At 52.0% G+C, this 27,448-nt stretch overlaps 1 protein-coding gene across 1 annotated transcript; it reads left to right on the top strand.

Moving 5' to 3' along the window:
* Window positions 1-1,497: 1,497 nt before the first annotated feature.
* RBP1 (retinol binding protein 1) lies at window positions 1,498-26,071 on the top strand. The gene is made up of 4 exons (XM_027584239.1): window positions 1,498-1,976; window positions 2,678-2,856; window positions 23,865-23,966; window positions 25,810-26,071. The coding sequence occupies exons 1-4, from the start codon at window positions 1,904-1,906 to the stop codon at window positions 25,861-25,863; spliced, it is 408 nt and encodes a 135-aa protein (XP_027440040.1). The 5' UTR covers window positions 1,498-1,903; the 3' UTR covers window positions 25,864-26,071.
* The last annotated feature ends 1,377 nt before the right edge of the window (window positions 26,072-27,448 follow it).

Below are 27,448 nucleotides of genomic sequence, written 5' to 3'. Positions count from 1 at the left end.
GAAGAAGAGCTTAGACTAGTTTGGGGTGATCAAGAAATGGCCAGTTCACTGTTTAAGCCTTTGGCTGACTCTCTGTTCTGGTGAGTCAGGCTGACAAGGAAACCCAGGGCCATGGCTGGCCCTGAGTGATGCCACAGAGAACCCAGTCCATGCCAGACCCCACCTGTCCACTGACTGAGCCACAAGAGTTTCTTCCTGCACCTTCAGGTGGGGCAGGGCTGAGATAGGTTGCCCTAGCTGATCCCCTGGGATAGGCCCCGAGCTGGCTAGGGAGGAACACAGAGCCAGGGTCTGTGCAAACAACTGATGGCCTGAGCATCCCAGAGCCAGGTGAGAAGAGATGGGGAACCGGCCGGATAGGGGTACAGCTGCCTAGAGCAGTGGTTCTCAACCAGGGGTGATTTTGTACCCTTCTCCCAGGCATTCAGCAATGTCTAGAGACATCCTTGTGGGAGGCGCCAACAGGGATCTAGTGGGTAGAAGCCAAGAATACTGCTAAACATCCTTCAGTCCATAGGACAGACCGCCACCACCACCCCCAACAGAGAATTATGTGGCCCCCAAACGGCAACAGTACCATGGTTGAGAAACCCTGGTGGAGAGCAAGCTGGGTGAGAGAGGCTTAAATCCAAGCCTCTCCCTGGGACGGAGCTGTCCCTACCCTGAGGAAGAGGCATCCCTTCCTAACTCAGCCAGATGCCAACAGCAACATGAGAACTAACATGAGCCCCAGGCTGGGGGTGGGATGGGGTGGGGAGGAAGCCATGGCAGTGCTAGGGAGGAAGAGAAAAGTACCTGCTGTCACCTAGGCTTTGATTTGTGCAAAAGGCAATTTATAAGAGATAGTTCATCTTTAATAGAGGGCCAAAAAGTCAACCCACATGATTATGTCATCTCCTCCCTGACAAAGGCAGAGGTTTTAAAGCACTCTGACATACCCACCGGGTGGGAAAGGAAATGTGATCCAAGGTCTTCATTATGGAACTGTTTCTAATAGCAAAGGATTGGAAACAACACAAATGTCCATCAGTGGTGGACAAGCTAGATAAACAATGGAATACCTGCAAAAGAATGACATTTTCAATGTACAGAAATAGAAAGATCTCCAGAATATATTAAGGGAAAAAAACAAAGTGCAGAACACTGTGGAGGACAGCGCGGCCATTAGGTGAAAGGGAAAGGGAAAAAATTAACGGGTATCGATCGTTGCTTACATTTGCATAAAGCAGGGGATCTCAAACTTCACTGTGCATCTGAACCACCCAGAGGGCCTTTTTAGCCGTACTTCAAACAACATCAACCTCGCTTTTATTTGGGGGAGGGATGTGGAAAGTACCCACCCTCCTTGCCCAGAGTGCAATCGCCCAGCTTTCCTGACCCTGGCCGCCCACCAGCCCGCCTGGGCCAAGGGCGCAGGGCTTCAGACAAAGGCCAGTAAGTGGCCTCTTTCCTAATCACTCCAGCAAACGCCACGAAACTGTTTCTTAACCCTCAAGCGGCTGCTAAATGTGAGAAGTTCAAGGCGTTGGAAGGAATCCCGCAGGAACCAAAGAGTTGGGGCTAATAAAACACCCCCCCACCCCCATCTCCTCCTTCCTTGGGAGGCGACCTGAAGGTCTGAATGAAGGTGGCCGAGGGCCAGGGACAAACCTGGCCCTCCAACAACCCGGGTCCCCACCCCGCCCCCGCGAAGAGGGAGGAGCGACGGCTGCCAGGGAGCCTCCCGCGAGCTTTGTGCGCGCCTGGAATCCAGCTGTAGCCGTCCGGCAGAGCCCCCTGCCCCCGGAGGGCGCACATTTCCGGGCCGCCCACCACCCGGATCGCGTCCGGAACCACTGCGCCCGCAGAGCCCAGAGTTGCTTCTGCCCGCTCGGTGGCGGTCCAGCCCCAGTAGCCCCCCGAAATGCCGGTCGACTTCACCGGGTACTGGAAGATGCTGGCCAACGAGAATTTCGAGGAGTACCTGCGCGCCCTCGGTAAGCAGCTGCTCGCGGCGCTCGACCCGGGGCGCCCCGCCGGCCAGCGGCTCGGGGAAGACCGGTGGGTTCCCCAGAGCCCTCCTGCGCCCGCTGCCCGCCTGCCTCCGCCGGGGCCAGCCTCCGCTCCGTGCACCCGGCAGCGAAAGGGCCTCGGCCGCCAGGGCTCTGAGGGTGGCCCGCAGGCTGCCAGCTGAGAGGGTGGGTGTTGTTAGAGCTAATTAGTGGTAAACATCTGATAGTTGGCTCTAGACGTGGATAACTTCATTAGGAAAGCTGGGTTTAGTTTGCTAGTTTTTGTTTTAAAGGGTCAGTGTAAGGGCAATAAACTTTGTTGCAAGATAAAGAAAGAGAGAGAGAGACAAAGAGAGAAGAAAGAGAGAGAGAGAGAGAGAGAGAAAGAAAGAAAAAAGAAAAGAAAAGGAAAGGAAAGGAAAGAAAGAAAGAAAGAAAGAAAGAAAGAAAGAAAGAAAGAAAGAAAGAAAGAAAGAAAGAAAGAAAGAAAGAAAGAAAGAAAGAGAAGGAAAGAAGGAAGGAAGGAAGGAAAAGAAAGGCACAGAACTGGCTGCTCGCTAAGACAGCGCTAAGCTCCCCCCACTCCCCGCCCAGGAGCTGGCTCCTGGGGCCCTGCTACCTTGGGGACGGTTCTCTGAATTTTCCTGCCAGCTCTCTGACCCTCTCTTCCCTGGCACCCCCTGCAGATGTCAATGTGGCCTTGCGCAAAATCGCCAACTTGCTGAAGCCAGACAAAGAGATTGTGCAGGATGGCGACCATATGATCATCCGCACGCTGAGCACTTTCAGGAACTATATCATGGACTTCCAGGTTGGGAAGGAGTTTGAGGAGGATCTGACGGGCATAGATGACCGCAAGTGCATGGTGAGGATTTGCATATACCAGGGCATCTCCTGCCCAGGGGGCCTGACCAAAGGCTGGGCTACTTCATCTGGGAAGGGAGCGAGGGCACTTGTATTTTAGGGACCAGGGATCTTCACACTGCCAGCCCACAAAGTTGACAGCACGGACTCATCAAGCATACCGCTCTGTCTAAACAGGATAGTAATGGTTATGAAAGCTGCAGTTTGTTGAGTCTCTAACTCAGGCAGTGAGCCAGGCGCTTTATACATTCAACTTCACCTAATCCTCACAACAACCTGTGAGGGAGGTTTGAATATGCCCATTTTACAGATGAGGAAACAATCTCAAAGAGACGAGTAACATGCCCAGAATAGCACTGTGAGGGAGGGGCTGGGCTAGAACTCCCCACAAGTCTGTTGACTCTGTTCGCCTCTGGCTGTACCGCCATGGCATAATGGAGGAAGGAAAGAAGAAACACAGGGAACCCTTTTCAAGTGTAAAACTTTCTATATGCTCTTAGCATTAAGCCACTCTAGGAAGCGGGGGGACGGCACAATCTCGTGGAAGCCTCTGACCCGCCCCACCTCATCCCCAGACTGAGATCTGGCTCCTGGCCATCCCCTTCCCTGCCCAGCCCTCCACTGCCCGCCGCCCAGGTGCCTTGAAACTTTGCAGCCAATCCCCACTCAGCAGGTCAGTGCCACTGCAGCTAGGGCTAGAGGAAGCCTTCCTGCAGGAGGGGGAGGGAAGGCAGCAGCCCATCCCCCCAGGGCGGGAAGCTGATGACCCGGAGACCCCAATTAGCGTTTCCACAGCAAACTCTGGAAGGTCAGCCCCAAGTCTCCACCAGCATTCTCAGGTCACTGGAAGGTCAGGGTATTCCCGGAATCCCTTTCACAGTCTTGGCTCCAGAGCTAGTGTATACTCACCCCCAGGCAGCTGCCTTCTCCCCTCCCACTCCGGCCATTTACCCAAGGTCTGCTGTGTGTCCTACAACCGTGCCAGTTATTTTACACACAGCCCAGTGAGGGAGAGATTCAGGACCCCATAATATGCAATGACCAAGGCCCCGAGAGGGGAAAAGGCTTGCAAGAGATGGGATTTGAACCATAGGCCTTTGGACTTTGAAGCCCACCCTCCTGCTCTCAGCCAGGTGCCTCTCTGTTGGTCGCCTTTGCAGAACCCAGATGGTGGAGGTTTGCTGCCACTGGAGTTGAAGGGGTGCCAGTGGGTGAGGATAAGGAGCCCCAGGCCTGGACTCCTCACCACCCCCCTTGTTGATTCATCTGACAGGAATCAGGAGTCAGTGTCTGAGTCTGCTGTTTGGAATGATGGCAGAAGAGGGGGTAGCCAGCAGGGAGTGTCTTTGGAGAAGCCAGTATGATTGTAGAAACATGTCAGCTTGTGCCCTTAACGGACCTAAGGCCTTGGAATCCTCAGAGAGGCTCACAGTGGGAAAGGAGAGCAACAGACAGTGTCTGCCTTGGTGAGGTGGGGCCCTGCCTTTCAGATCACTGCCCGGGATCTGCTCCCTGGCCTGCTGCATGCAACTGTGCTATGAGGACACTCCTTGTCCCCAGCTCACTCTTAGGGTGCTCACAGAGCACATCAGACACCCCTATTTGTTTTGGGTCACTGCAACCTCTGGAATGTGCTGGCTTGTACTTACTTGGCCAATCATCTTCCGTCTTGCATTCCCTCCGTCATCCGATAATGTGTGAAACATGAATTGATCACCTAGTAATACGAGCTGGTGCTTATTAGTGCCGATGTTACTATTTTATTTCAACTCACTCTTCACAGTACTGTTTTCAACCGCATTTTACAGATAAGAAAACCAAGGCAGGACTTCTCATTGTGAGACATTGGGGGGGTTAAGTAAGTGGCCGAGGGAGGATTTGCATTTTGTCTGTCAGCTCCAGAGTCCCTGCTGTTCTCCACGGCCCCGGACCTACCGCTTTCCTCCCACGCTCATACAGGGACGTGGAGGAGAATGTTGCAATCCCTGGTGTCCAGGAGCTCACAGTCTTTGTGGTGGAGACAGACACACAAACTGTCAGAACATAGTGTGATCAGTGGTGACAAAGGGAAGTACCCAGAGGAGGGGATCCCAGAAGGACATCTGGAGGAGGTGATTTCTACACAAGACCAAAGGGGGAGAAGGAAGGGTTTCAGACACAAAGGAAGGGGCACATGGCCGCCTTCTTTTCTCAGCCCAGAAGAAGGACATTAGGACAACCCAGGTGACCAGATCGGGGAGCCCAGCAGCTGGGCAAACCAGATGGGATTGGACTAGGCCTTATGGTCACCTTTGCTGTCTCCGGACTCAGGGCGGCCCCCTTCTCAGGTGTACGGCACTCACGTACCTTGCTGTTGCTGTTGGAGGGGATGGATGGCCCCCCTGCTCCGGCCTCCCCTTGGCCCTTCCCATTGCAGAGAAGACCTTCTTCTTGGGACTGCCAACTGGATGGAGGCCTACAGGGAAGAGCATGGCCAGGGGAGGGTGTAGGAGAATACAATTACAGCAACTGTCCAGCTCGAGGCTTGCAAATGCAGAGGAGCTGCCTGCCAAGAGGTCACCTTGGCTGAGGTGTGTGGGGCCCGTGGGGGTCCTGGGCAAGGCGGTTGCCAGAGGTAACTTTCCCCACTGCCCCTTCTGCTCCACAGGATCTGCACCCACCTGCCAGGAGTAGCATCCAGGAGGAGGCCAATCTGTTCTCAGCACCAGGCTGGCTTCATTCTGAGCTTCCTCACAAGGGTCTCGTTTCTCACCTGGGATCATTCGTTCATCTGTTTTGTTCATCCGTTTCTCAGTCCCACAGGCATTTCATGGTACTTACTCTATCTTGGCAGCACCTGTGTTGCTGAGGTGACCTGCACAAGATTCCTGGCCTCATAGAGCTCAGGGCAGCGGGGAGGCCAGCCGCGTGGTGCTTGCTGTGTGGATGGGGGCAGGGCAGCCAGAGGAGGACCCCCTACTGGGTCTGGCACGTCCGGGAAGGTTCCCACAGGAAGTAGTCTGAACGGCAGCTTGAAGGATAGACAGGAAGCAGCCAGGCAAACTGAAAGGGGACAAGAGGAAGGCCAAGGCCAGGGGAAGAGCAGTCGGTAAATGCTATTTCAGACCTGTCCCACCCCAGGCTCTGGGTTCAGCCCTGCGGACCCAGAGGCAGCAAGGCCTCCCGGAGCACCCAGGCCTGTGGAGGAGACAGATGCATCCTCAGGCCATTTTCTTCAGTGAAGGAAGCCCAGTGGGCTGAGGACCACGGTGTGGAGGGGTGAGGAAGCAGTGGTCATCAAAGTTGCCCGGCTGAGGGGACCTTGAAAGACCAGTAAGAATTAGGGCGGACGTGGAAAAGGGATAGAGCATTCCAGGCCAAGGGAACCATAAGAACAAAGGCCCAGGGGTCAGAAAAGGCCCTGTTGGGAGAGGGTTTCGGAGGGGAGAGAGGGGCAGTCCTCAAAGACTGGAGTGCAAGATGTGGCCAGGGAACATGGGAGTGATGAGTACCCAGCAGGGAGCCTAGATGCAGCTCTGACTGGCTACAGGGACCCCTTGCCAGGAGGCGCGCAGGTCAGACTGGCACCCTTCCCCAAAGCGCCCAGGGGCTTGCCGGCTCAGTGACCTCTGGTTCTGCCTCCTTCTGTGCGAACATTATCTGTGCTCTAGAACTGCGGCCTGCAGATGTGTTTTGTTTGGCCTGCACAATGCTTGAAAAATTTCAGAGCCAGTTGCCAATGATTGCCGGAGATTGTGAGATTTCAAAGAAAAGTCTGTATTTCTGGCTCTTCTAACCAACCAAGTCAAGATTGCTGAAAACACTGGGTGCCCATTTCTTCCACCCTGGGTGCTGTGTGGGCTCCCGGGACACTGTCACAGTGTAACTTTAGATGGGACGTTCTCCAGCTCGCTGCAGGCCTCACCCCACCCCGTTACCTGAGGTCAAGCGGCCAGATGTCTTTGTTTGCCTTGTGGGTTCCTTAGAGCGGCGGTTCCCGAAGCGCAGACCTGCAGCAGTGGCACAAGAACTAGGGAGAGACACAAATTCTCCAGCCACAGCCCTGGCCTACTGAATCAGATCCTCTGGCCGTGGGGCCAGCGGTCTGGGGTTCAATGAGTGTGCCCCGCGGCTCTGATGCCGCTGAAGCTTTAGAACCACTGCTCTGGAGGAAAGAAACATCTCTGTGTACCTGCATCTCCACAGACAGTGGGAAAACTAGAACGTCAGCTGCAGAGGGCCATGTGCCACTGGCTGGTTGGGTCCAGCCATCTGCCTCCCATGGACATTGCCATCCGTGCCCAGAGCCACCGGGGAGTGGCTCTCCGTTCTCCTGCCAGGCCGAGGGCTGGAGGACACAGATCTGTGTGGGCAGGATCACACAGCTCACATTTCCCGGTCGGTTCCCGGTCCGTTTGACATGACCCGCAGGCAGCAGGGGCTGTCATTTTGGTGGAAATGTGTAAAGACCGGGTGTGGCTTTGCTCTGCGCTGCCTCCTGCATGTCTTTATCCACGGGAAGGAAACCTCCAGCCCGGTCTGAAACCAATATCATGTATTAAATCTAGCCCATGGAGCTTTGGCAGGGTGGGGGAGCCGGAATGAGGAAAGTGCCCCTAAACTTCAGGTAGTGTGCCCCACTCCTGGGCCTGGGAATCCCTTGGAATGAGGACTGATTGGGTTCCTTGTCGCCGGCTGTCCCCAGCAGGAGCCGCATTTGTGGTAGAAGGCAGCCTTGGTCAGCAATCACAGCCGAGAGCCCCTCTCCGCTCGGTGGCAACAGAAGGGCCGTTTGTCATCCCACCGTGGACACTGCGTCAGGCTTGCCCTGGAGGGGCACTTTTGTTCATGTGGGAGCCTGGCGCCTCCTCCCCTTGATGTGGCTTCTTCTTCAGATCCAGCTGTGAACTCAGGATGACCCCTTGCACAGAGCCTCCCTTCCGCTCTCCTAGCTCTCCACCCCTCTGTTGCTTTCTTTGTTTTTATTGTAAAAGGAAAAAAAGAATTCAAATAGCCCAGGAGAGAGTGGACTGCAAAGGAAAGGGTCCCTTCCCCCACTTGGCCTCATTCCCGCTCCCCAGAGGTTGTCTCTGCTACTGTGTCTGTGGATCTGTCGGAAATTTTCCTCGAATATAGAAGCTGTCTATCTATTGATCAGTTAAAAAAAGTGGGGGGAGAGAAAGAAATCCACTCCTTGGTGTGTTGTTTTCTCACTCAATGCTACTTCTTGGGGATCTTTCCATATCAGTGTTTATAGATTTTCTGAATTCTCTCTCCTTTAACCATGTGTTTCCTCCCCTTCCTGCCCTGACTTCCTTCCTTCCACCCAACCATCCATCCATCCCCCCATGCATCCATCTAATTATATATGGTAATGCATGAAACCCACCAAATTGCTGTTAACACTTTGGTTTAAATTCTTGCCAGCTTTCTGATCCTGTTCTTGACTCATTAATGGATTTTTTCTGGTTCGTATTTTAAAAGAAAACAGATGGCAGAATTAACTCCCTGGGCCACCAAGCTATGAATGCCCTCAGATTTAGAAGCCTCCTAACTCCTTTCCAAGATAGAAACACGGGGTCTCTTTCATGTCTTCGCTAAAGTTCCCTGACCTTTGAAATCGGTGTCAGCAGCATGCTTTTGAGGATTACAAAAAGAAGAATTAAAGCAACCCAAATAAAATGCACAAAGTAGCTTTCAAGAATCACACTGTTGTGTTAGGTTTTGTTTTTTGTTAGGCAGGAACAAAGGGAAATAACATGCACTAAATCCTTACCGAGCGCCAGGTCTGCACCAGATGATTTTAGCACTTTTCCTCTTTTGGACTCCACAGCAAATGCTGTTCTGTAAGTGTCCTTGTGCCCATTTTGGTGATGAGACTCTGAGGCTCAGAGAGGTGAAGAGCCTTTTTAGCCCTGGGTCACCCAGCCAGCTGGTGGCAGAGGAAGGATTCTAACTGGTCTATTTCTAAAGCTCTCTATTACAAGGTGTCCCGCCCAGCTCAGCTGAGGACCAGCACCTCAGTTTCTTGTGAGCCCAGCACCGCCTGGAGGCGAGCATAGAGTACTGACAAGGCCTGAGGTGAGGAGAGGAGTGCTGGTATTAGAGTCTGGGTTTGAATCCACCTCCATTACCCAACCGACAGTGACCTTAAATGATTGGACACACTGCCTCTGTCTTCACACCTGTGAAGTGGGCATCATGGTTGCTGCTCTGCCTGTCTCACAAGGCAAATTCTGAGGGCCATGGGGATAGTGCAGGGGACAGCGCCTTGTGAAGCCACAGTACTGTGTGCAACAAGGGGCCAAAAAGCCCTTTCGATGCCCTAGACTGGGGGCAAAGTCATCACTTATGGCCAGGTGGCAGTTGGGGCAGCTACTGCTGTTTCTTTTTCTGACCGACATTGCCCCCCCCCCCCACCCAAAGAAGCACCTCCCGTTCTGCTGGGAGTTACACCCCCACTCACCTTGTGGGGTCTGAAGGAGCTGCCAGTCACGGTACGGTGTCTCTCGTGGGATGAGCGCCGTAAACCAGGGTGATGACAGTGTCCCATGACCTGTCACATGATTGTACATGTGACCTCATCTCACCCTTTCCTGGGATTTAATTTAGGGACCCTGGCAGAGAGCTGGGTTCTAGTCCCTCTCAAGTTCATCAGCGGGCGGGATGTAGAGTGCCATGCCGCCACCCCCCCCCCCACCAGCTGCATGGAGTAATCCAGCCGGGGGGGAAAGAGAAGATGAGGCCAGCAGAGAAGCAGAAATGAGAGAGAGAGAGAGAGAGAGAAACTGTGATGCTGGGGGTTTGGTGGAGGCCCTGCCAGGAGCCCATCTCCAAGACTTTCCATGTCCGTGAGCCAGCTAGGGCATTCCCTTTCTTTTGCCTTCAGCTAGTTGAACTGGTTTCCCGTCTCTTGCATCTAAAAACATCCTCAGCACTTCAGAGTCCACAGATTGTGGGTTAAGAACTGCATCAATGGTTAGAGCCGTAGTTCTCAAACTTGACCTGCCCACGCCCCTAGGTTTCCAATTCCGGAGGTCTGGAGTGGACCCAAGAACGGGTTTTTCTATTGAGTTCCCATATGATGCTGCTGCTGCTGGTTCAAAGACCACGCTTTTGATAACTACTGAGAAAGAAAAATGAGGATGTGGGCTGGCCCCTGCCCGGGATCCTGTGATGTGCTGGTCATGATTCAGCATAATAAGCCTGTGCTGGGGCTCCAGGTGTCTGGTTCTGGGGGCTGAATGAGAGCCGAGAGAAGTGGTTCGGTCCCTGCAGATGGAGTCTTCTTGGGGATGCCAAACTTGCAGTGGCCCACGGTGGTCTACAACTGGGCTCCAAGGAGATGACACCAGTGGCGTGTGCAGCGTGCACAGCAGGTACCGGGAGCGTGTGGGCAAGTATGGGCCATGACGGAGCACTTAGGAGCTCTGGCTTTGAGATGAACCCGGATTTGAATCTTGGGTCCACCTTCTAGCTGTGTTTCCTCATCTGTAAAAATGAGCCGGGGTAGCAGCATGGATGGGATTGTTAAGAAAATTCCATGTGGTGGCAAATTATTTCATTTTTTCTATTGCTGTGTAACAAACCACTCCAACACATAGTGCTCCCACACTCCAAGCAATAGCAGTGGTTTATTTTGTTCATGAATCTCCAATTTGGGCAGAGCCCAGAGGGGGTGGCTGATCCTTGCTGCGTGTCCTGCCAGCAGGGAGCTGGGGGGTCCCTGTTCCCTTAGGCCTTCACACTCACTGTCTCCTGGCTGCTTGCGCTTCCTCAGATCATGGCAGCTGGGTCCCAAGAATGCTGGGGCCAAGAGAACAAGGCCAAAGGGTGTGACACTGTGGTGATCCGCCTAGCTTCCAAAGTCATATAGCCGTATTTTGCCGTATTCTGTTGGTTAAAGCAGTCGCAGGGCCTGGAAGCAGAAGAGGTGAGTGGGCAGGACACCCCCTCTGCCCTCCCCTCCAGCCATCTGGAGGCTGTAAGCTGAGGGCTGTCTTCGGGGCCCCTTCGCGCCATGGAAGTCTTCTCTGGTAATCGGCCCCTGCAACTCAGGTCCAATTGCTAACCTTTCACATGGGCTTGGGTATTTCTTCATATCTGACTTAGAGTTGATTGAGAACTCTGACGGCAAGCCCTGTGCCTGGTGCACAATAGCTTCCTCCTTGCGGAGCATTTTTGTAGTTATCTCTGTTGTACAGACTCAGTTGTGCTAGAGCACGCATGCGTGCACACGCACACACACCAGCCCTCGCCCTCCAAACAGGAACCCCAGGGCTCTGTCATGCTGCCTGAAATTCCAATACTAGAGCACATTCATTTTGGCTAAATATCCCATGACTTTTCTAGGTGTTTCCTTTTTGTTGTTGTTGTTTTTTAAGATCTTATTTATTTATTTGTCAGAGAGAGAGAGCAGAGGCAGAGGGGAGCGGCAGGCAGAGGGAGAGGGAGAAGCAGGCTCTCCACTGAGCAGGGAGACCGATGTGGGGCTCGATCCCGGGACCCTGGGATCATGACCTGAGCCGAAGGCAGACGCTTAACCAACTAAGCCACCCAGGCGCCCATAGGTGTTTCCTTTAATAAGCAAATACCTTAGGGTGCTAGTTGTCTTTAATACAGGGGTATTAATGAGTCTGTCCTTCCTTGCCCCCTGCCCCCCTTCTTTCTTTCCTGACCTGAGTGTCCAAGGACAGCAGAGGAGACTCTTGGGAAGAGCTGTATAAACCAGGTGGACATGGAAGGTGTATAAACCAGGGGTGGAGGATACTCCAGGCTGCAAAAACCCACCTTGACCAGCCTTAACAACATAACTGGCTCTGCACTCAGAAAATGAGGGGGGAGAAATCCCGTCTGCCAGTGCACAACGAGTCAGAAAAATCATCTTGCTCTTTGGCTCAGAGATCCCACTTCTGTGATTATATTCCCAGAGAACCATTCAAAAGAAAGGGAAAAAAAGCTACATGTATTTGTACGAAACTATTTGTTTCTAGCTGTGTAGTAATAAGCCTCACGAACCCACATAGAAGCGCAGGCCACCGTCCGGGGGCCTCCAGGCGGCAGGCTGTGCCCTAGCACTTTACATGTATTATTTAATCCCCCAACAATCCTGGAGAGGAGGTGCTACTCTCATTTTACAGACGGGGACCCTCAGGTGCTGCCCAGGGTCATACTGCGGGTTAACCATGGCCCCGGGATTCAACTTCACATCTCTCTGACCCCTGACCCTGCGTGGTTGACAGAGCTGGCTGCCTCCTGCCGGTGTGGCCAAGTGTCACATAACCAGAGGTGGCTAGAGTGACTGTGGCTTTTTAATTCCATAGACCGCTGCGGAGCCACATAAATGATCACTGTGATGATCAATGAAAAGTGTTTATGGGCAACCAGTCAACAAGTTCCATAGATTCTGCTTCTTAGCCTCTCTTTCCTCTTCCCCCTTCCCCCATCCCCACAGCTCTGAATATCTCATCCAGTAACAATAATAACAACAACAACAATAATACACCCCTGTTGAGTTTACTCCTATGCACTAGGCTCAGCATTTTCCATGAACTATTTCTTCACATGGATCTCCCATCCACCATCCTCAATACTTCAGCCCGTCCTTCACATTCTAGAAAGGGAAACTGACCAGATCACTCCCTAGCCTAACCCCCAGGGGCTCCCCAGTGCTGACAGGCCAAGGCCAGAGGGGGCTAAGGCTTTTGAGGACATGGCCGTGCTGCCCCTCCAGCTCCATTCCCTACCTCACTCCTTACCCTTGTCCCCCCCCGCCCCCAACACGTGCAGGTGCCTTCACCTTTGCATCTCTCCGCTCACTTCCTTGGGATAAGTCCCCTGCTTCCTCCCCTGGCTGAATAAATACCCATGGTGAAGACCAGCCCGGGCTCAACTGTTCCACCAATCTTGTCCTGACCCCCCTTCCCACTGTCCCTCTCTGCAGCCATTGCTCCCAGGGCACCTGTGATCCTTGTTCATGCATTCGAGATGCTAGACAGGGAGCCCACACTTTGCATGTCCAATGCCTAGCACAGAGGGCTCCAATGTGTTTGGCAAATGAGTGTTAAGTAAAAATAGCAGGACCTCAAACAGTATAAATGGTAGATCCTATCACTGCAAGATCCATTTGCCATTTTATAATAATATTTGCTGGGTGTTTCCCATGTGCTAAGAATTCTAGGCACTTTCCACGCGCGAATTCTTTTAATCCTCACAACTGTGTAACAAGATGGCAGAATTCTTCCTGTGTTGTACAGGGAATGAATGAAACGCAGAACAGGGATCACTGGTCTGAGATGAGGTAGTTGGTGGAGCCAGAATCTGGATCCTGGCCGTCTGACTCCAGATTGTTGCCAGAGGGGAGCGGCATCCTTGTTCTGTTAAGAGTCACAGCTCTGGAAGAATTTCTCTGTGAGGCTTTTGAAACCTCACAGGCAGTGACCCCAGTGAAGTAGTGGTGTCATGGGATGGAACTGTCAGGGGCAGAGGAGCGGGGTCTGCTTTGCATCTCGTTCCCCTCCACAGTGGAGGCTGTCCACGGCCCAACTCCTTCTGAGGCAGGGCCTGGCGGTGGGGCTGAGTCATACCCGGTTTGGAGTCCCATCTATGCCACTTACAAACTGGGTGGCCTTAAACAAGTTATTTCACCTCTCCGTGTCTCTCCTTGCCTGTGAAATGGGGATTAATTATAAAGTCAGGAATACCTACTTACTTCATGGTGAGGATTAGAGGCAGGAAAGCCTACAATCGTCTAGTCCATCAGTAGGAGCTGGTACTATTAATTCTCTCCTCCTGTAAACTGTGTCCTCCAGAAGACAGACTCTGGAGGTGGTGACACGCGTGTGAAGGACACCTGGCCATCCAGAGAAGAGCTAGCAGAGCTACGTGAGCGGAGGCGGGCCTGCGAGGGCATGGGCCTCTCCACGGTCATAGAGAACACGGCACAGTTCCACATGAGCCCTGTGACCTTCTCCAGCCCCATTTCCCTCCTCCCCATCCAGAACGTTGGCCTCATTGGGCCTTGACACTCATTTGACAAACACATTGGAGCCCTCTGTGCTAGGCATTGGACATGCAAAGTGTGGGCTCCCCCTGTCTAGCACCTCAAATGCAAGGCCAGCCGCAGAGGGAACTGTTGTCTGTGTCCAACACTGAAATGGGTCGTTGGAACCCCTTGTGTCATTTCATCCTGATGGCTCTTGCTCTGTGGCAGGACTCACCAGCCCCACTTCGCAGATGAAGACTTGCAGGCTCAGAAGGTGGGGTATACTGCTCAGGGTCTCCCTGCTGGAAAGATATAGGGATGGATTGGGGCTCAGGCCTGCATCTCTCCAAGGCTGTCATCGGGCCCCCCGAATGCCCAGCTCAGGCAGGCAAGCCCTGGTCCCCTGGTGGGGCCAGCCCCAGCCCCACAGCCTGCCAGGCACTACTCGGCAGCAAAAGCATCCGTGGCAGCAAGATGCTCATGTGGGAATAGTGGGCAGGCCGTGGGTTCAGAGTTGAGCCGAAGTGGGTTGAAACCATGACTGTACTCTTCCTGGCTTGTGTGGCCCCGGACATGATGACTAAGTGCTCCAGGACTCAGAAGCACACCATGGCTAACCCATTTCTATAAGGCTAATCTATGGAAGAATAAAGAGCTACATTGCCTGGGATAATTTGTCTTAAAAAAAAAAAATGTATTCATTGCCTGAAAAATTATGAGTGCCCCTAGAATGTTTTCTGCCACTTGTTCATTCATTCTACAACTGGTAATATGCATTTTCTCCTCTGTAGATTCCAAGGTGGGGGTTGGTATCCTGCAGTGAATAAAAGGATCCCAGACCCCAAAGAGCTCTCAGTCAAGAGATCCTGACCTGCTGACGACTCCTCCTCAGTTACTGAGCTAGCATCTCTTATCTTGTGGGAGCTGTTTGTTTCTGTTTGCCTTGAAAGATAAAAAGTAGAAGAAGAAGAAGAAAAAAAAAGAAAGATAAAAAGTAGAAACCAGAAGCTCTTGTGAAAGGGATGAAACCTTGGTGGACTCTGCCCTGCATAGCCCCTCTGAGCACTCTCTGGCAGGATGGCTCCTCCCTTACTCCATGACACCCCTCCTCCCCCCCCTCCACACCCCCAGGGTGGACTTGATAATAAGCTGAATCCTTGCCCTGGCTCAAGTAGCAGGCCCCTCTGCCTGCCAGATAAGCAAACATCTGGATTGCACCAGGTCTGGCTGGTTGAGGCCATAAAGATGGAAAGTTCAGGAAAGGAGAGGCTGAGTCATCTTGCCGGTAAATCCTGGGGTTAGAGGTGCAGGGTCAGGTTCCATGGGGATGGTCATGCTGAGAGAGTCCAGCTGGGCGAAGCTCATTTAGAAGCCTCCCTCATGCAGCCCCTGGCCTCCCTGCAACTGTCCAGGCTGTTCGCTCTGCCCGGGATGCCCTCATTCCTCTTTTCTAATTTCTACTTCTTAACCTAATTCTCATGGGGTTTTCTGGTGTCAATTCCAGCATTACTTCCGGCATTAATTACCTCCTTCTGGAAGCCTTCCCTGATAGACCTCTGTCCCTATTTCAGAGACTGATGCGATGCCTTTCCTCTTCCACAACTACTGTCACCTGCCTCTACCCAGCACTTGCCATTCTGCTGGAATTCTGTGCTTGTCTTCTCTCATAGTCTGTGCACTTTTGAGAGTAGGGTCCTCGCCTCACCTGCCTCTTTTTCCAGCACCCAAGGCTAGTGTGCAGGCATCAAACCCACAATTGCCAAATGTTTCCTTGCACAGAACCATGCTGGAGAATCCTGCTCATTCAAGAATCCTCTGAGATCAGGTAGCTGCAGAGCACAGTAGCTGAGAACATGGACTCTGGAGTCAAATCTCATCTGCCTACTATATGGCTGGGTGACCTGAAAGCCTCAGTCTCCATATCTGTAGGATGGGAGAAATATAACTGCTCCAGAAAGAAATATATCTGCTCCAGATAGATACCCCATCCTGTGTTTAATACCCTGCCCAGCACATAGTGAGTATTCAGCACATGTTGTTAGGGGAATGAGGGTGATGGTGACAATGACAGTGGTGCTCTTACTTCCACCAGGAAGCCTTCCCTGACCCTCCCGGCTGGGTTGGGTACCCACCACACAGCCCAACACAGAACAACAGTGGTGTCGATGCCAGTTTCCCTGTGTGCCATCCCCCCAGGCTGACCTGCTCCGTGGCACAGCTGTGGTCCAGCCTAGCCTTCGGGTCCCTAGATTGGGACTCTCAGTACTGGGTCCCTGGATTGACTGAGCACAGTACCACATGAGCCCTGTGACCTTCCCCAGCCCTGTTTCCCTCCTCCCCATCCAGAACATTGGCCTCATAGGACCTTGAGCTCTCTGAGGGCTTCTTGTTTTAAAATTGATCCTGGGTACTTTCCGGAATGTTTAAGGAATTTAAAAAATGACATGTCAAGATTAGTCTTAACATCTTAGCATTTTGTTTGTCCTCAGAATTGTTACCATTTGTTGTTAGCTCCTTCGCGGCACCAGCATTGCGTTCTTTCATGCCCACAAAGGCCTTGTTGGGGCATTACCGGTTGGTAGTAGTTGCTTTTAACAGCTTTTATGTCTCTAATTACTCGTTCACATTTTAAGGCCTTATTAATTTTGTTTTAATCTGCTTTGAGAGAGAATTGGCTTCCCCCACAGCCCCCAAATGTGCTGATTTTAGATAATTGCCAGCCTCCTAGGAGTGGGTCAGGAGAAGAGTGAGTACATCGCTCACCCAGCCTTGCTTCATGGGCAGCGAGTGGACTTCTCCGCCAGAAAGAACTGGATCCAAGTGATGGCTCAGCCCATAACCCCTAGGAGACTTAGGCTGGTTGCCTAATGAAGTCTAATACTAAGTCTAATTTTTATCAGCTCAAGCTTGAAGGTCAAGTGAAACAGAAGTACCTGGCACTTGGCAGGTTCTCTGTTACCTTCCCTGATCTTCTCATCTGCTCACTCATTTAACACAGGCACCAGAGGCTGAGAACCTTCTGATTGTCCCAGGAACCCTCAAAGGATGAAGCACACTTTAAAATCAAACTCCAGGAGGAATGGCCAATTTGCATCTTTTAGCAATTCACATCATGTACAAGAAGTGTCTAGTCACTGTCTGGTTTTTCTGTCCCCCACCCCTTCCAAAATTTCAAGAGCGCAGGCTTTGGAGTCAGACCTGGGTCAATCCTGGCTCGGGCTTTTGCACACATGGCTGCCTGCCTTCTGACCTGGCTCTGGAACCACAGAGACAGTAAGATTCAGCCCCAGCCATCTCCAGGGGTGGGTCCATAAGCACAGGGCTTGCTGGAGCTGCGTGGGCAAGTGGGGAGGGGTCCGTGATTGAGCCTCCTCCTGCTCACTGGAACAGGTGTTTGGGGGCATGTAGGAGCTTTCACAACTGTCACAGATCCCTGGGAGGCACATTGAGTCCCACTCTTTGTAGACCATGCCAGGTCACTGCCAAGAGATGAGTCCATGCAGTGGGAATGGTCTGTCACTCCCAGTACAGGTCATCTGCATGGGGCAAGGGGGCCTCGGGACCCCTGGGACGTGCTTCCTAAGGCTGCCTGGTTTTCTGTGTCACCGGTCCCCGCGCAGCAGCACCAGCTGGGGTTTCTAAGTGGTCAGGGGAGCTGGATAATGGCTTTTGAAGTGACAGTTTCCCTTGTCAGAGTGAGGCAAAGCTGTCTTCATTCATCTGTAGGTGCATGTCTTTCTGGGAAAGCTGCTGACAAGGCCAAAGTGTTAGAGGTTATTTGTTTTTAATAGAAAAGTTAGACGGACTTCACTTTATAACCCGCCGCCCTGGATTCCAGCCCTTTTGCAGACCTGCAGGTCTCTGCGGTGAGGATTACTTAGGAAAGGAACTGAAGGGGCGCCTGGGTGGCTCAGTCGTTAAGCGTCTGCCTTCAGCTCAGGTCATGATCCCAGGGTCCTGGGATCGGGCCCCACATCGGGCTCCTTGCTCAGCGGAGAGCCTGCTTCTCCGTCTGCCTGCTGCTCCCCCCTGTGCTCTTCTCTCTTTCTCTCTCTGAGACAAAGAAATCAATAAAATCTTAAAAAAAAAAAAAGGAAAGGAAAGGAACTGAAGGTGGCTATACTTCTCCTTGTCCTTGGAATTGTCTGGGCTTCGTTTCCAGGGTGAGTCCCAGAGCCCATGGTGTGGGTGGGGGCAGCACTGCCTATCCTCGTGGTTTGTGCCTTGTCCACCCCAGTCCCCACAGGCGTATGGCTTCCCATGCCACTTGGAAAGAATCAGGAACATTCTCTTACCTTGAATTCCCCCATTAGGCTCTGGTTAAATGGATTAAGCAGCAGTGAGAGTCTGACCTGGGAAACTGGGTTGAATGCCCTCTTAAAGACCCTTTCAGACATGGCATTCACAGGGCAAGCGAATCCTTGTCTCAGACGTTCCTGCTCCTGGCCCAGCGAAGGTGCCTGGCTCTTACTGCAGAAGGAGGTCACAGGGTGAGTTCCGAGGTGCTGGGGAAGGTTGTCATCGGGGCTTATCACAACAAAACAAGGGACCGTTGTTTCTTACCCGGTCTCCTTCCAACATTACTTCTTTCCTTATTTCCCCTCTTCTCTTCTTAGGTCATCCTCCCTGACTCCCCGACTCCCCACCCCTCTTTTCTGTTCTTAGGACAAATCTGATCCTCGGTGGGGGGGGGTGGCTGGTTTACGCCCACAGGATACAAAGCTTAAAAAGAAAAATCCATTCCCACCGAAAGTGAACATAGGCGAGCCAAGTGGGAGAACTAAATCACCTTTTTGGAGCCATCATTGCTATCAGGGGGACGTCTCCAAATGGATCTTCTGCTGAAACAAAAACTAATTAGGTTTTAGGGACGTGGACATTGCAGTGCTCCGGGGTGCCCAGCTCAGCAGGCAGCCCCTGCAAAGTCTCCTCTTGGGTCTGGGTCCAAGGCTCCTGGAAAGGAAGGACCTTCTGAAACATTTAACCATGATGAATAGCCAATCCATCACTCCCTCACAAACCTCCAACTTCGAACAAAAGCCTTTTAGTTATGGTTCAACTTGGACCAGAAAATCCCCTCCCTATCTAAACTCTGGATGTCTTGATTACCATGACTTAGTGCCTCACATGCCAGCCCTATGCATTTTATGTATTTTTTCTCTCATTCTCAGCACAACTTAGGAAAGTAGGTCTCTTGGTTGTCTAATGCCATATAGCAAAGCACCCCAAACCTAGTAACTGAAAAGGGCAACCATGCATTCCCATGATTCTGTGGGTTGATTGGGCAGTTCTGCATGTAGCTAAGGCTCGGCTGGGGTGCCTCAGTTCTTGTGCGGTAACCTCTCTCTTGTCCTCCAGGCTTCTCCCCCTGGCCTTTCTCCCCAGTAGAATAGGCTGGCCTTCCTTGAAGCACAGTAACTCAGTTCCCAGAGGGGAGGGTTCTGAGAGACCAAGCCCCCAGGGTTCACGTGCTTATAAAGGCGCTGCATGCATCATGTTCCATTGGCCAAAGCAAACCAAATGGCCAAGGCCAGGGTCATTGTGGGAGGGGACTTCACAAGGGTGTGAATATGTGATCCACTGGGGGCTACCCACGGAACAGTCAGCCACAATACATAACATTAATCCCTCTTTCGTAGATGAGGGCACTGAAGCTCAGAGAGGTGACTCCCATTGCCCAGAGTCTTTCCTCATAGCTAGGATCGGAGGTCCCAGGTCTGTTGACTCCAAGGACCATGCTCTTTGCTGACAGTACTGGGTCAACCTGATACAGGTGGAGGCAGTACCGTGAGAGGGCGCAGGTACCAGGAGCCCAGTGGAAATGATGGCTGACCTTCCAGCCCTCTTTAACCTGGAGGACAGCCTGGCAGTTTCCCCGGTCCACAGGGTGAGTGCCCTCCCTGATGGTTCCACCCAGCAGATCAGAGCCACGGGGCTGTGTGCGGGGACAGGCCGCGCTAGCAGGCGTTGGAAACCTGCTGCAGGCCACAGTCCCAGTTTGTAGCCTCACACTGTGGCCCCATCTACCCCCCAGCCTTGTTCCTCCCTCTCCTTAAGCCCGGGACAGCTTTTACAGCACTAGCTTGCTTGTCCTTGCTCACTGTGTTTGGAATGCCTTCCTGCTTAAGTAAAAAGAAAAAAAGAAAAAAAAACTAGTTAATGTTTCCTGTGAGAATGAGGAGCTCTCCCAGGCACCGCAGCCACTATGCTTCCCCTAATCCCAGTGCCAACCACACTGGGCTGTAAGCACCTGGCACTTCTCTGTCTGCCCTTTAGGACCCATCTCTGGCTCCCAGCATCCACACCCAACAGTGGTTGGACTGAATCGAAAGGTGTTCTCCTGGGGGGCGGCTCAGAGTCTCAGCATAATGCCCAAGTATACCTGCAGGTCCCAGAGTCTTCAGCAGACATTTCCAGGTGCCCTGCCCTAGGCTGGGAAACATGGGGCACAGAGTCATGCAAGGCTCATGTTCCAGCACAAATTCTTTCCCTGTTAGCTGGGCGACCCTGAGAAAGTCACTTAGCATCACTGAGTTCAGCCTCAGAGACTATTCTTGTCTCTGTTCTGTCTAAGTCACTCAAGGTCAGAGTCAATAGGAACTTGAGGTTGAGAAAGTGCCTTTGGAAACTGCCATAGCATTTGTGCGTTAGGGATCCTTCTCTTAAAGGGTCCTGATTGGTAGGCCTCCAAGAAAGGGTTCTCTATACCCCAGGAGCATCCCACCCACTCCTTATATCCCTCCATCTCTCAGGATGCCTGAAATTCTGCTATCCATCCTTCTTTTGGTAAGGTATTTTATTATTTATATCCAAATGGTCCCCATTAAAAGATGTCAAATGATCTGGAAACGGTAACATGTTAGTTCAGGAGCAAAGCCTGCTTTACCACTAATGAACATCACTTTCAAGTTTCATGCCCTGACATTGGTGTTGGAAGGTAAACAGGTGTGAGCTTTCTGGGGATTACGTTGGCAATACTTATCAAAAGTCTTAAAAATATGCATACTCTTTAATGCAACAATTCTTCCTCTGTAAATTTATTCTAAGAACATGATGTGTTCAGGGGTGCCTGGTGGCTCAGTTAGTTAAACATCCGACTCTTGATTTCGGTTCAGATCATGATCTCAGGGTCATGGGATCTAGCACCTTGTGGGGCTCTGCTGGGCGTGGAGCCTGTTTGGGAGTCTCTCTCTCTCTCTCTCTCTCTCTCCTTCACCCTCTGCCCCTCCTGCCTAACAAAAAGAACATGATGTATTCAAAATTGTGTATACCAGGCAGTCTTATTTATAATAGCACAGAATAATAAATAAGAATACAGAATGAGCTAAATAATAGTATGCATATACAATGAAATACTAGTGGGCTTGGCCTCCTGGTCCTGTGACCAGTGTAGTCACATGGGCCACAATGCACAGAAGGGCCCCTCACTTGGTTTAATGCTCTGCTGTCACCATCTTAAAATTCCGAATCATTTTTTTTAAAAGGAGCCCCTCATCTTCATTTTGTGCTGGGCCCCACAAATTATGTAGCCATTTCCTGAATATTATGTAACAATTAAAATAATGCTTATGCAGAATGTTTATTGAAGTGGAAAGTTGCTTCTGTTAAATGAAGAAACTAGGGTACAGAACCATAAATGATGTGATCCTAATTTTTTAAAAACAGAAATATATATATGCATTAATAGAACAAGAGAGTGGACATGAATACAGCAAAATGGTAGAGTAATTATCTCTGAGGAAGCAAGGTTACAGGTGTTCTTATTCCTGTGCTCTTCTTTGAGCGTTCCTTGCATTTTCCAACACAGAGGGCATGAATATGCTTATTGACTCTAATATATCTGGCAGAGGCAGAAGTGTGTATATTGTAACTGGGAACTGGCAATCCTCTCCTGGCCTCTGATCCGAGTCTGGAGCCCTTAGTATGCAGAGTAGACTTCTGGATAAACAAAGAGGAGTTCAGTCGATGAGGAAGCCAAGTATTCTGACGAGCTCCTTGAAGTCGAGCAATGTCTGATCTCTCAGCCCCCACGTCCCTCTGCAGGCCTGGCATGGACGAGGCACGCAGAGAATGGGCATCTTGTCTCGTGGCTTGACTCATTAGTGGTCTCTGCCTGCGACACACCTCATCCAACATCCACTTCGTTACCTTCTGATTTGGAAGTGGGACCTTCTGTCTTGGGGCTGGACATGTGCCCTGAGCGATTGCTAGACCCCGGAAAGCAACGTCCTGGCCCCAAGTCCTTCTGTGCTGCTTCTCCCTCAGGGAAACGGGCTCCAGGACCGGAGGTCAGGCTGGTTCCTGCGCAGAGCGGGCTCCACCTGGCAGGCTGTGTTCCAGCGCAGGCTGCATCCCGACAGCAGAGGGCACCAGTCATCAGCAGGCCCTGGAGGGAGACTAGGGCTTGGGAGCCGGAGGCCGCTGTCCTCCTATAGGGAGTGCCCCCACTCACTGCATACTTCTTCTCTCCTGAATCCTGACCCTCCGAACATGCCCGGGAACACAAGGACCCTAGAACCTTACCTCTGTAAAGCTAAGGCCTCTGAGTTAATGGCCTCTGGCCCCCTTCTGTGACAGGGGGGATCGTGGGGGCCCAGAGAAGGGGTGGACTTGCCTAGAGCCACACAGTGAACAGGGGCAAATGGAGTCCTAACTGCTACAGCGGGGAGGCAGGGCTTATAACGTGGAACTGCCACATAGGGCAAGGCTGTTCAAAGGGAGGTGGGTAGCTGCGAAGATGGGGCATGCCCTCTGTACCTGCACATAGGTCCCAGTCCAGACCATGAGTTTCTGGACTGTCTCACCTCTGAATCCCAACTCCTAAGCCCTGTATTTCTGAGTGAGCCCTTGCCACTCCAATAAGACTGTGAAGTCTCCCATGGACATAGGCTGAGCCCTGCGGCTTCCCTTCTCCTGCTGTCTGGCTTCCCTTCAGCATGCCCAGCAGTTGGGCAGGGCACAGAGTGCTCAGGGAGGATGAGAGGGCTCGAGGGTGGGGAGCGGGGTGGCAGTGAGCACCAGCCGGGCGGTGGAAGCTTCCCCCTTGTTCTCCCAAGCTTCCCTGGAACCCACCTGAGGAGCTTCCAGAGCATGCCTGATGCTGCTGCATCTCTGTGTCTTCATCTTATGGTGATCCACTGAAAACCCCTCTCCCCCTGTGTCTCCTTTCCTCCGCTTCAGCTCCATTCTCCTCTCCTTCAAGGTCCAGCCCTGTTGCTTCCTCCTCCCAGAGCTTCCCCTTCTCTGACTCTCTGCTGGGATCCCACAGCATCTGGTCTGTAACTCTGGTGACACCGGGCACCTAGGAAAGCAGTGTAGTCTAAGTGGGGAGGAGGGCTTCAGAGCCCCACAGATCTGTGTTCTGACCTGACTCTGTCATTGGCCACCTGGGTGAACTTGGCTGGTCCCTTAACCCGCTCTGTAAAACAGAGAAGCTAATCCATGCTCCAAATGGACAGTCGTGAGGATTTGGAGACAGCACAGAGAGCGCCTGGAAGAGTTGTTGTTGTACCTCCAGCTGGTTATTTACATCTCAGGTCATTCTCCATGAGGTGGAAAGCTCTTGGAGGACAGGGCTCGAGTCTTTTAGGTGCCCTAACCCTGCAGAGGTTGAAACAATGAAAGGAAGGAAGGGAGGGAGGGAAGAAGGAAAGGTCTGGGAACAGGTAGGGCACTCTGAGAAGTCAACCTCACCTACAAGATGCAGGCTGGTAGCCCTCTCCCTGCCCACCTGCTGTGGGCCCAGCCTCTGAAAGTCCCTCCTCCCTTCCCAGCCCCCTACTCAGCCTCAGCTCTGAGATTCCCCACCCCAATGGCCTTTTCTCTCCTAATTTCCCCTTTAGGTGAAATCTAGGAAGGTTTTTATAAATTTTAAAACTGATTTGCATACTGTAATAAGAGCACATGGTGGACAGAGTTAGGCTGCAAATTTTCTGTAACGAAACTGACTTGAGCGCACCCTGGGTTATCAAGGTTGGGGCTGCCCCTGCCCCAGCCCCTAGGGGCTACTTGCTCAAGACTGACCACCCTGTTCTTTCGCTTGGCAGACCACGGTGAGCTGGGACGGGGACAAACTCGAGTGTGTGCAGAAAGGTGAAAAGGAGGGACGTGGCTGGACCCAGTGGATTGAGGGTGACGAGCTGCACCTGGTAGGTTGCTGGTGTGTGGGGTGGTAGGGGGCAGAGCTGGGCCCAGAGACTCTGGTCACTGTTGAGGTCCAATGGACTTTGGAAGAATGCCCTGCGGCTGGGCCTTGGTTCTGCTTTGAAGCTTTTCTTCTAAGGATCTGGAGAAGACGCTTGAGTGACTTTAAAAACCAAGGGATGTGTTTTCAAGGTCTAGGCTGACTCAGTTGTCCAGCCAGAGGCAGGAGGTGAAGAGGTGCATCAGACATGGAGCTAAGCTCTTTTGCATTCCATGTCTCTCTCTGTTCTCTCAGCAGCCCCATGGGCCAGGTACTCTTAGGGTTCCTATTTTGGAGATGGGGACACAGAGGCTTATATCCAAGTCACACAGTTAGAAACCGGAAGACTGAAATTTGCTCCCAAACAATGTTTATGTTCACCATGCCAAGTTGTGGCAGGCTAGAACCAAGGAGAATTCTTTAAGCTTCTCTAAGACATGATCTCAACACTCTGGGTCAGTGGAGGACAGGCCTTTCTCAGTTCAGGTGTGGGCCTCCAGCCTGGGAACTCTGGTCAAAGCCACTTCTACTCCACCCGTTGTCTGGGAGAAGCACACACAAATCTAGAGTAACGGTCTTAGCCCCTGGAGGGCTAAAATAACACATGTCCTCTGAAAGGAGACCTCCCATCACTCCTGCCCCTTTGGAACTCCCGAACTACCTTCCTTCTGAGAAGGGAAAAAAGCTTGTCCGGGTGACCTGGCTTCAACTCCTGACTCACTGGGTGCCTTTGGGTAAGTGCCTTCCTTCCCTCAGCCTCATCTGGAAAATGCCATCCTGCCACATGGGGGTTCTGCAAAGACCAGAGTCTGTAAGAACCCTGGGATGTGTGAGTGCTGGAAGGAGGCGGGAGGGCATGACTTTCAGAGGCAGCTTAGGCTAATGTGGAGAGCCTGGGCTGCAGTGCCTGACCTTGAGCCCGTCTTCTCCCCGGGCCTCTATTTCCTCAACTGCAGAGCAATTGAGGGAAGATGATGGGATCTCCACTGGCTCTTTCTGCTCAGTAGTTCTGTGGCTCAATGCCGGAAGTCGCAAACTGAGGGCCTCGGGCCTCTTTTATTTGGCCATCAGTGAGCTTCAGACTTCTTCAGGCAACAATTTAAAAATTAGGAGATGTCACATAAATATTCAAATTTCCAGCCTTCAAACAAAACAAAACACTTGCAAGGTGTGGTGACACTGTGCTGTCATTCCTCCTGGCATCTCCGCAGGGGCTGCCCTGTAGGCAGGGCATGGGTCTTCTGGGCTGCATTTTAGTACTACCTGGGAGCTTTTATTAATAGCAGTTCCAGTGCTCCATCCACTGAGACACTGATACAACTCGTCTAGCCTGGGACCCAGGCATTTTTCAAACTCCCCCGGTACTCCAACGTGCAGTTGAAGCTGGAGTCTCCGTCCTAATTTCCAGCCTTGGCCTGTGACAACCTACTGAGTCCCCTTGGGGCCAAGTCATGTGTCTGGGCCTGATTTCTTCCAGGCCTGGGCACAGACTCTTTCCTGGGCTCAGGCCTGAGGCCCTAAAGCCTTTTGGCCCCTTGAGCACAGTAAGGGGAGGGGAGGCATCAGAAGATCCTGTTGGCCAGTTTTGAGCTACATCTGTTTCCCAGCCAGCTCTGCCTACAGGGCATAGCAGAGCCCCATCTCCACGGATCTGGTTCAACTGACTTTCCAAGGAATTGGTAAGTTCCAACCAACTCTTGAGGAAAAATAACAGACACGGAGTATTTTCCAAGTTCCTGCCCCTGCATGCACTGAGCCCCAAGTGTGACCTTGCTCTGGCCAATGACAAGCATCTGCTTTTGTTTCAGGAGATGAGAGTGCAGGGTGTGGTCTGCAAGCAAGTATTCAAAAAGGTGCACTGAAGCCTGGGCAGACCTGGAGCTTGAGGAACGAGCGGCGTGGACGTGTGGGCCAGTATCCCCTTCTTTGCGCAGCATGGGACCGAAATGTCCAGCCGCCCCCAGCCATCTGTTAGCAGAGGCTCTTTCTTGGTTTTGTCTCTTTTCTTTTCCTTAAAACAAAGCCATCACAATAAAAGTGATTTCTCCCCAAGACATCTGTTTTGAAGAAGCTTCCAAACCCTCCTGTGTTCACTTTTTCTCCGGGGCTTCTGAAGCCATCTTCTCCTGATGCCACCCCTGGGCCGAGGGAGAAATTCATCCACACACCTGCAGATTTAGTCCTGACATTGCACCTGTAAGGTCTTTCCCCAGGGGCAGAGGCTTGGGGTCAGGATGTGTGACCTCACATTCGGCTATACGTGTATTAAGTACCTACCATGTTACATGTCCATTCAGGGCCAAAAAATGTGGAAATGTGGTGAGTGCCAGAGAAGCAGGAGAAGATGCCCTCCACCCTGGGCACTTAAAGCCTGGTGAAGTAGATCCAACCAACGGAGATCTCCAGCTCCATGTGTACACATAGGAGATGCTCTAAAAATTATTTGCGAATGAGATGGAACTGGATAGAATTGCAAGCCAAAGCTAGAATGATGTGAACCTTAATCAAAGTCAATTTCCAGTTGGATTTGATTTCAGAGGCGTCATGAGCACACACTTCACCACCCCAAAACCATTCCCACCTCATCTATGGGCTGCCATAAAGCCTTCCTTTTCAGAGATGAGGCATAACTTGCAAATCCCTCTAGAGAAGAGAAAGCAGCCTCGTGTTCACACTAAAGTGTAAATGACTGCTAGTGTGCTTCTGCATAAAGGAACTCAGGGAAACTGGAGGGTGAGTGAGGAGATGAGAGACCAGAATAGGGAAAACCACTGGGACATGGAAGACTTACATCCAGGACCCCTTCAACATCAGTTCTGCCCCTTGGAAAGAGTGCTGGAGTAGGAGTCAGAGGAGCAGAGTTCGAACTCCAACCCCACCACTCACAGGGCAACACCACACGTCTCTGGCTCTCACTTCTCAGATCAGAAAACCCCACTAACAATCTACCTCACCTCCCACCGAGGTGGGTTGTGAAGCTTGGTAATGCGTACACAACTTGGAGACTGCCAAGCACTAGACCAGAGGCTCTCAGACCTGCCTGAACATTAGAACCACCTGTGGCGCTTACAGAACTCCCTATACCCAGGCCGCTCCTCAGAACCAGTTACATCAGAGTGTCTCCAGGTGGGACCCAGGCACCAGTATTTTTTTAAAGTTCCCCACGTGATTCTAATATGCCACTCGAGAATCACTGCCCCTGCCTGGAGGGTAATCCAGCCCCTGCCTGGAGGCATCGGGCAATGTCTGGAGATAAATGATTTAACAACTTGGGTGGGGGTTGCCACTGGCATCTATGGGCCAGGCCTGCTGCTAAACATCCTACAATGCACAGGATGGCCCCCACACTGAAGAATTATCCAGCACAGTATGTCAACAAAGTTGAGGAACCCTGCCTTAGACACGTGTAAGAAATGTTGAATGTTTTTTTATTATCCAGGTCATGTC

Source organism: Zalophus californianus, chromosome 1 (genome assembly GCF_009762305.2).
Source record: "Zalophus californianus isolate mZalCal1 chromosome 1, mZalCal1.pri.v2, whole genome shotgun sequence".
Classification (NCBI taxonomy): domain Eukaryota; kingdom Metazoa; phylum Chordata; class Mammalia; order Carnivora; family Otariidae; genus Zalophus; species Zalophus californianus.
The sequence above is the reverse complement of the archived record's forward strand: the minus strand, read 5'-3'. Positions and strand labels throughout refer to the sequence as shown.

Bases quoted from the DNA above. Each gene is read 5' to 3' on its own strand.
- RBP1 (XM_027584239.1), top strand. From the start codon at position 1,904: ATGCCGGTCGACTTCACCGGGTACTGGAAGATGCTGGCCAACGAGAAT. The intron at 2,857-23,864 runs GTGAGGATTTGC...TTCGCTTGGCAG, and splicing joins TAGATGACCGCAAGTGCATG to ACCACGGTGAGCTGGGACGG. The intron at 23,967-25,809 runs GTAGGTTGCTGG...CTTTTGTTTCAG, and splicing joins AGGGTGACGAGCTGCACCTG to GAGATGAGAGTGCAGGGTGT.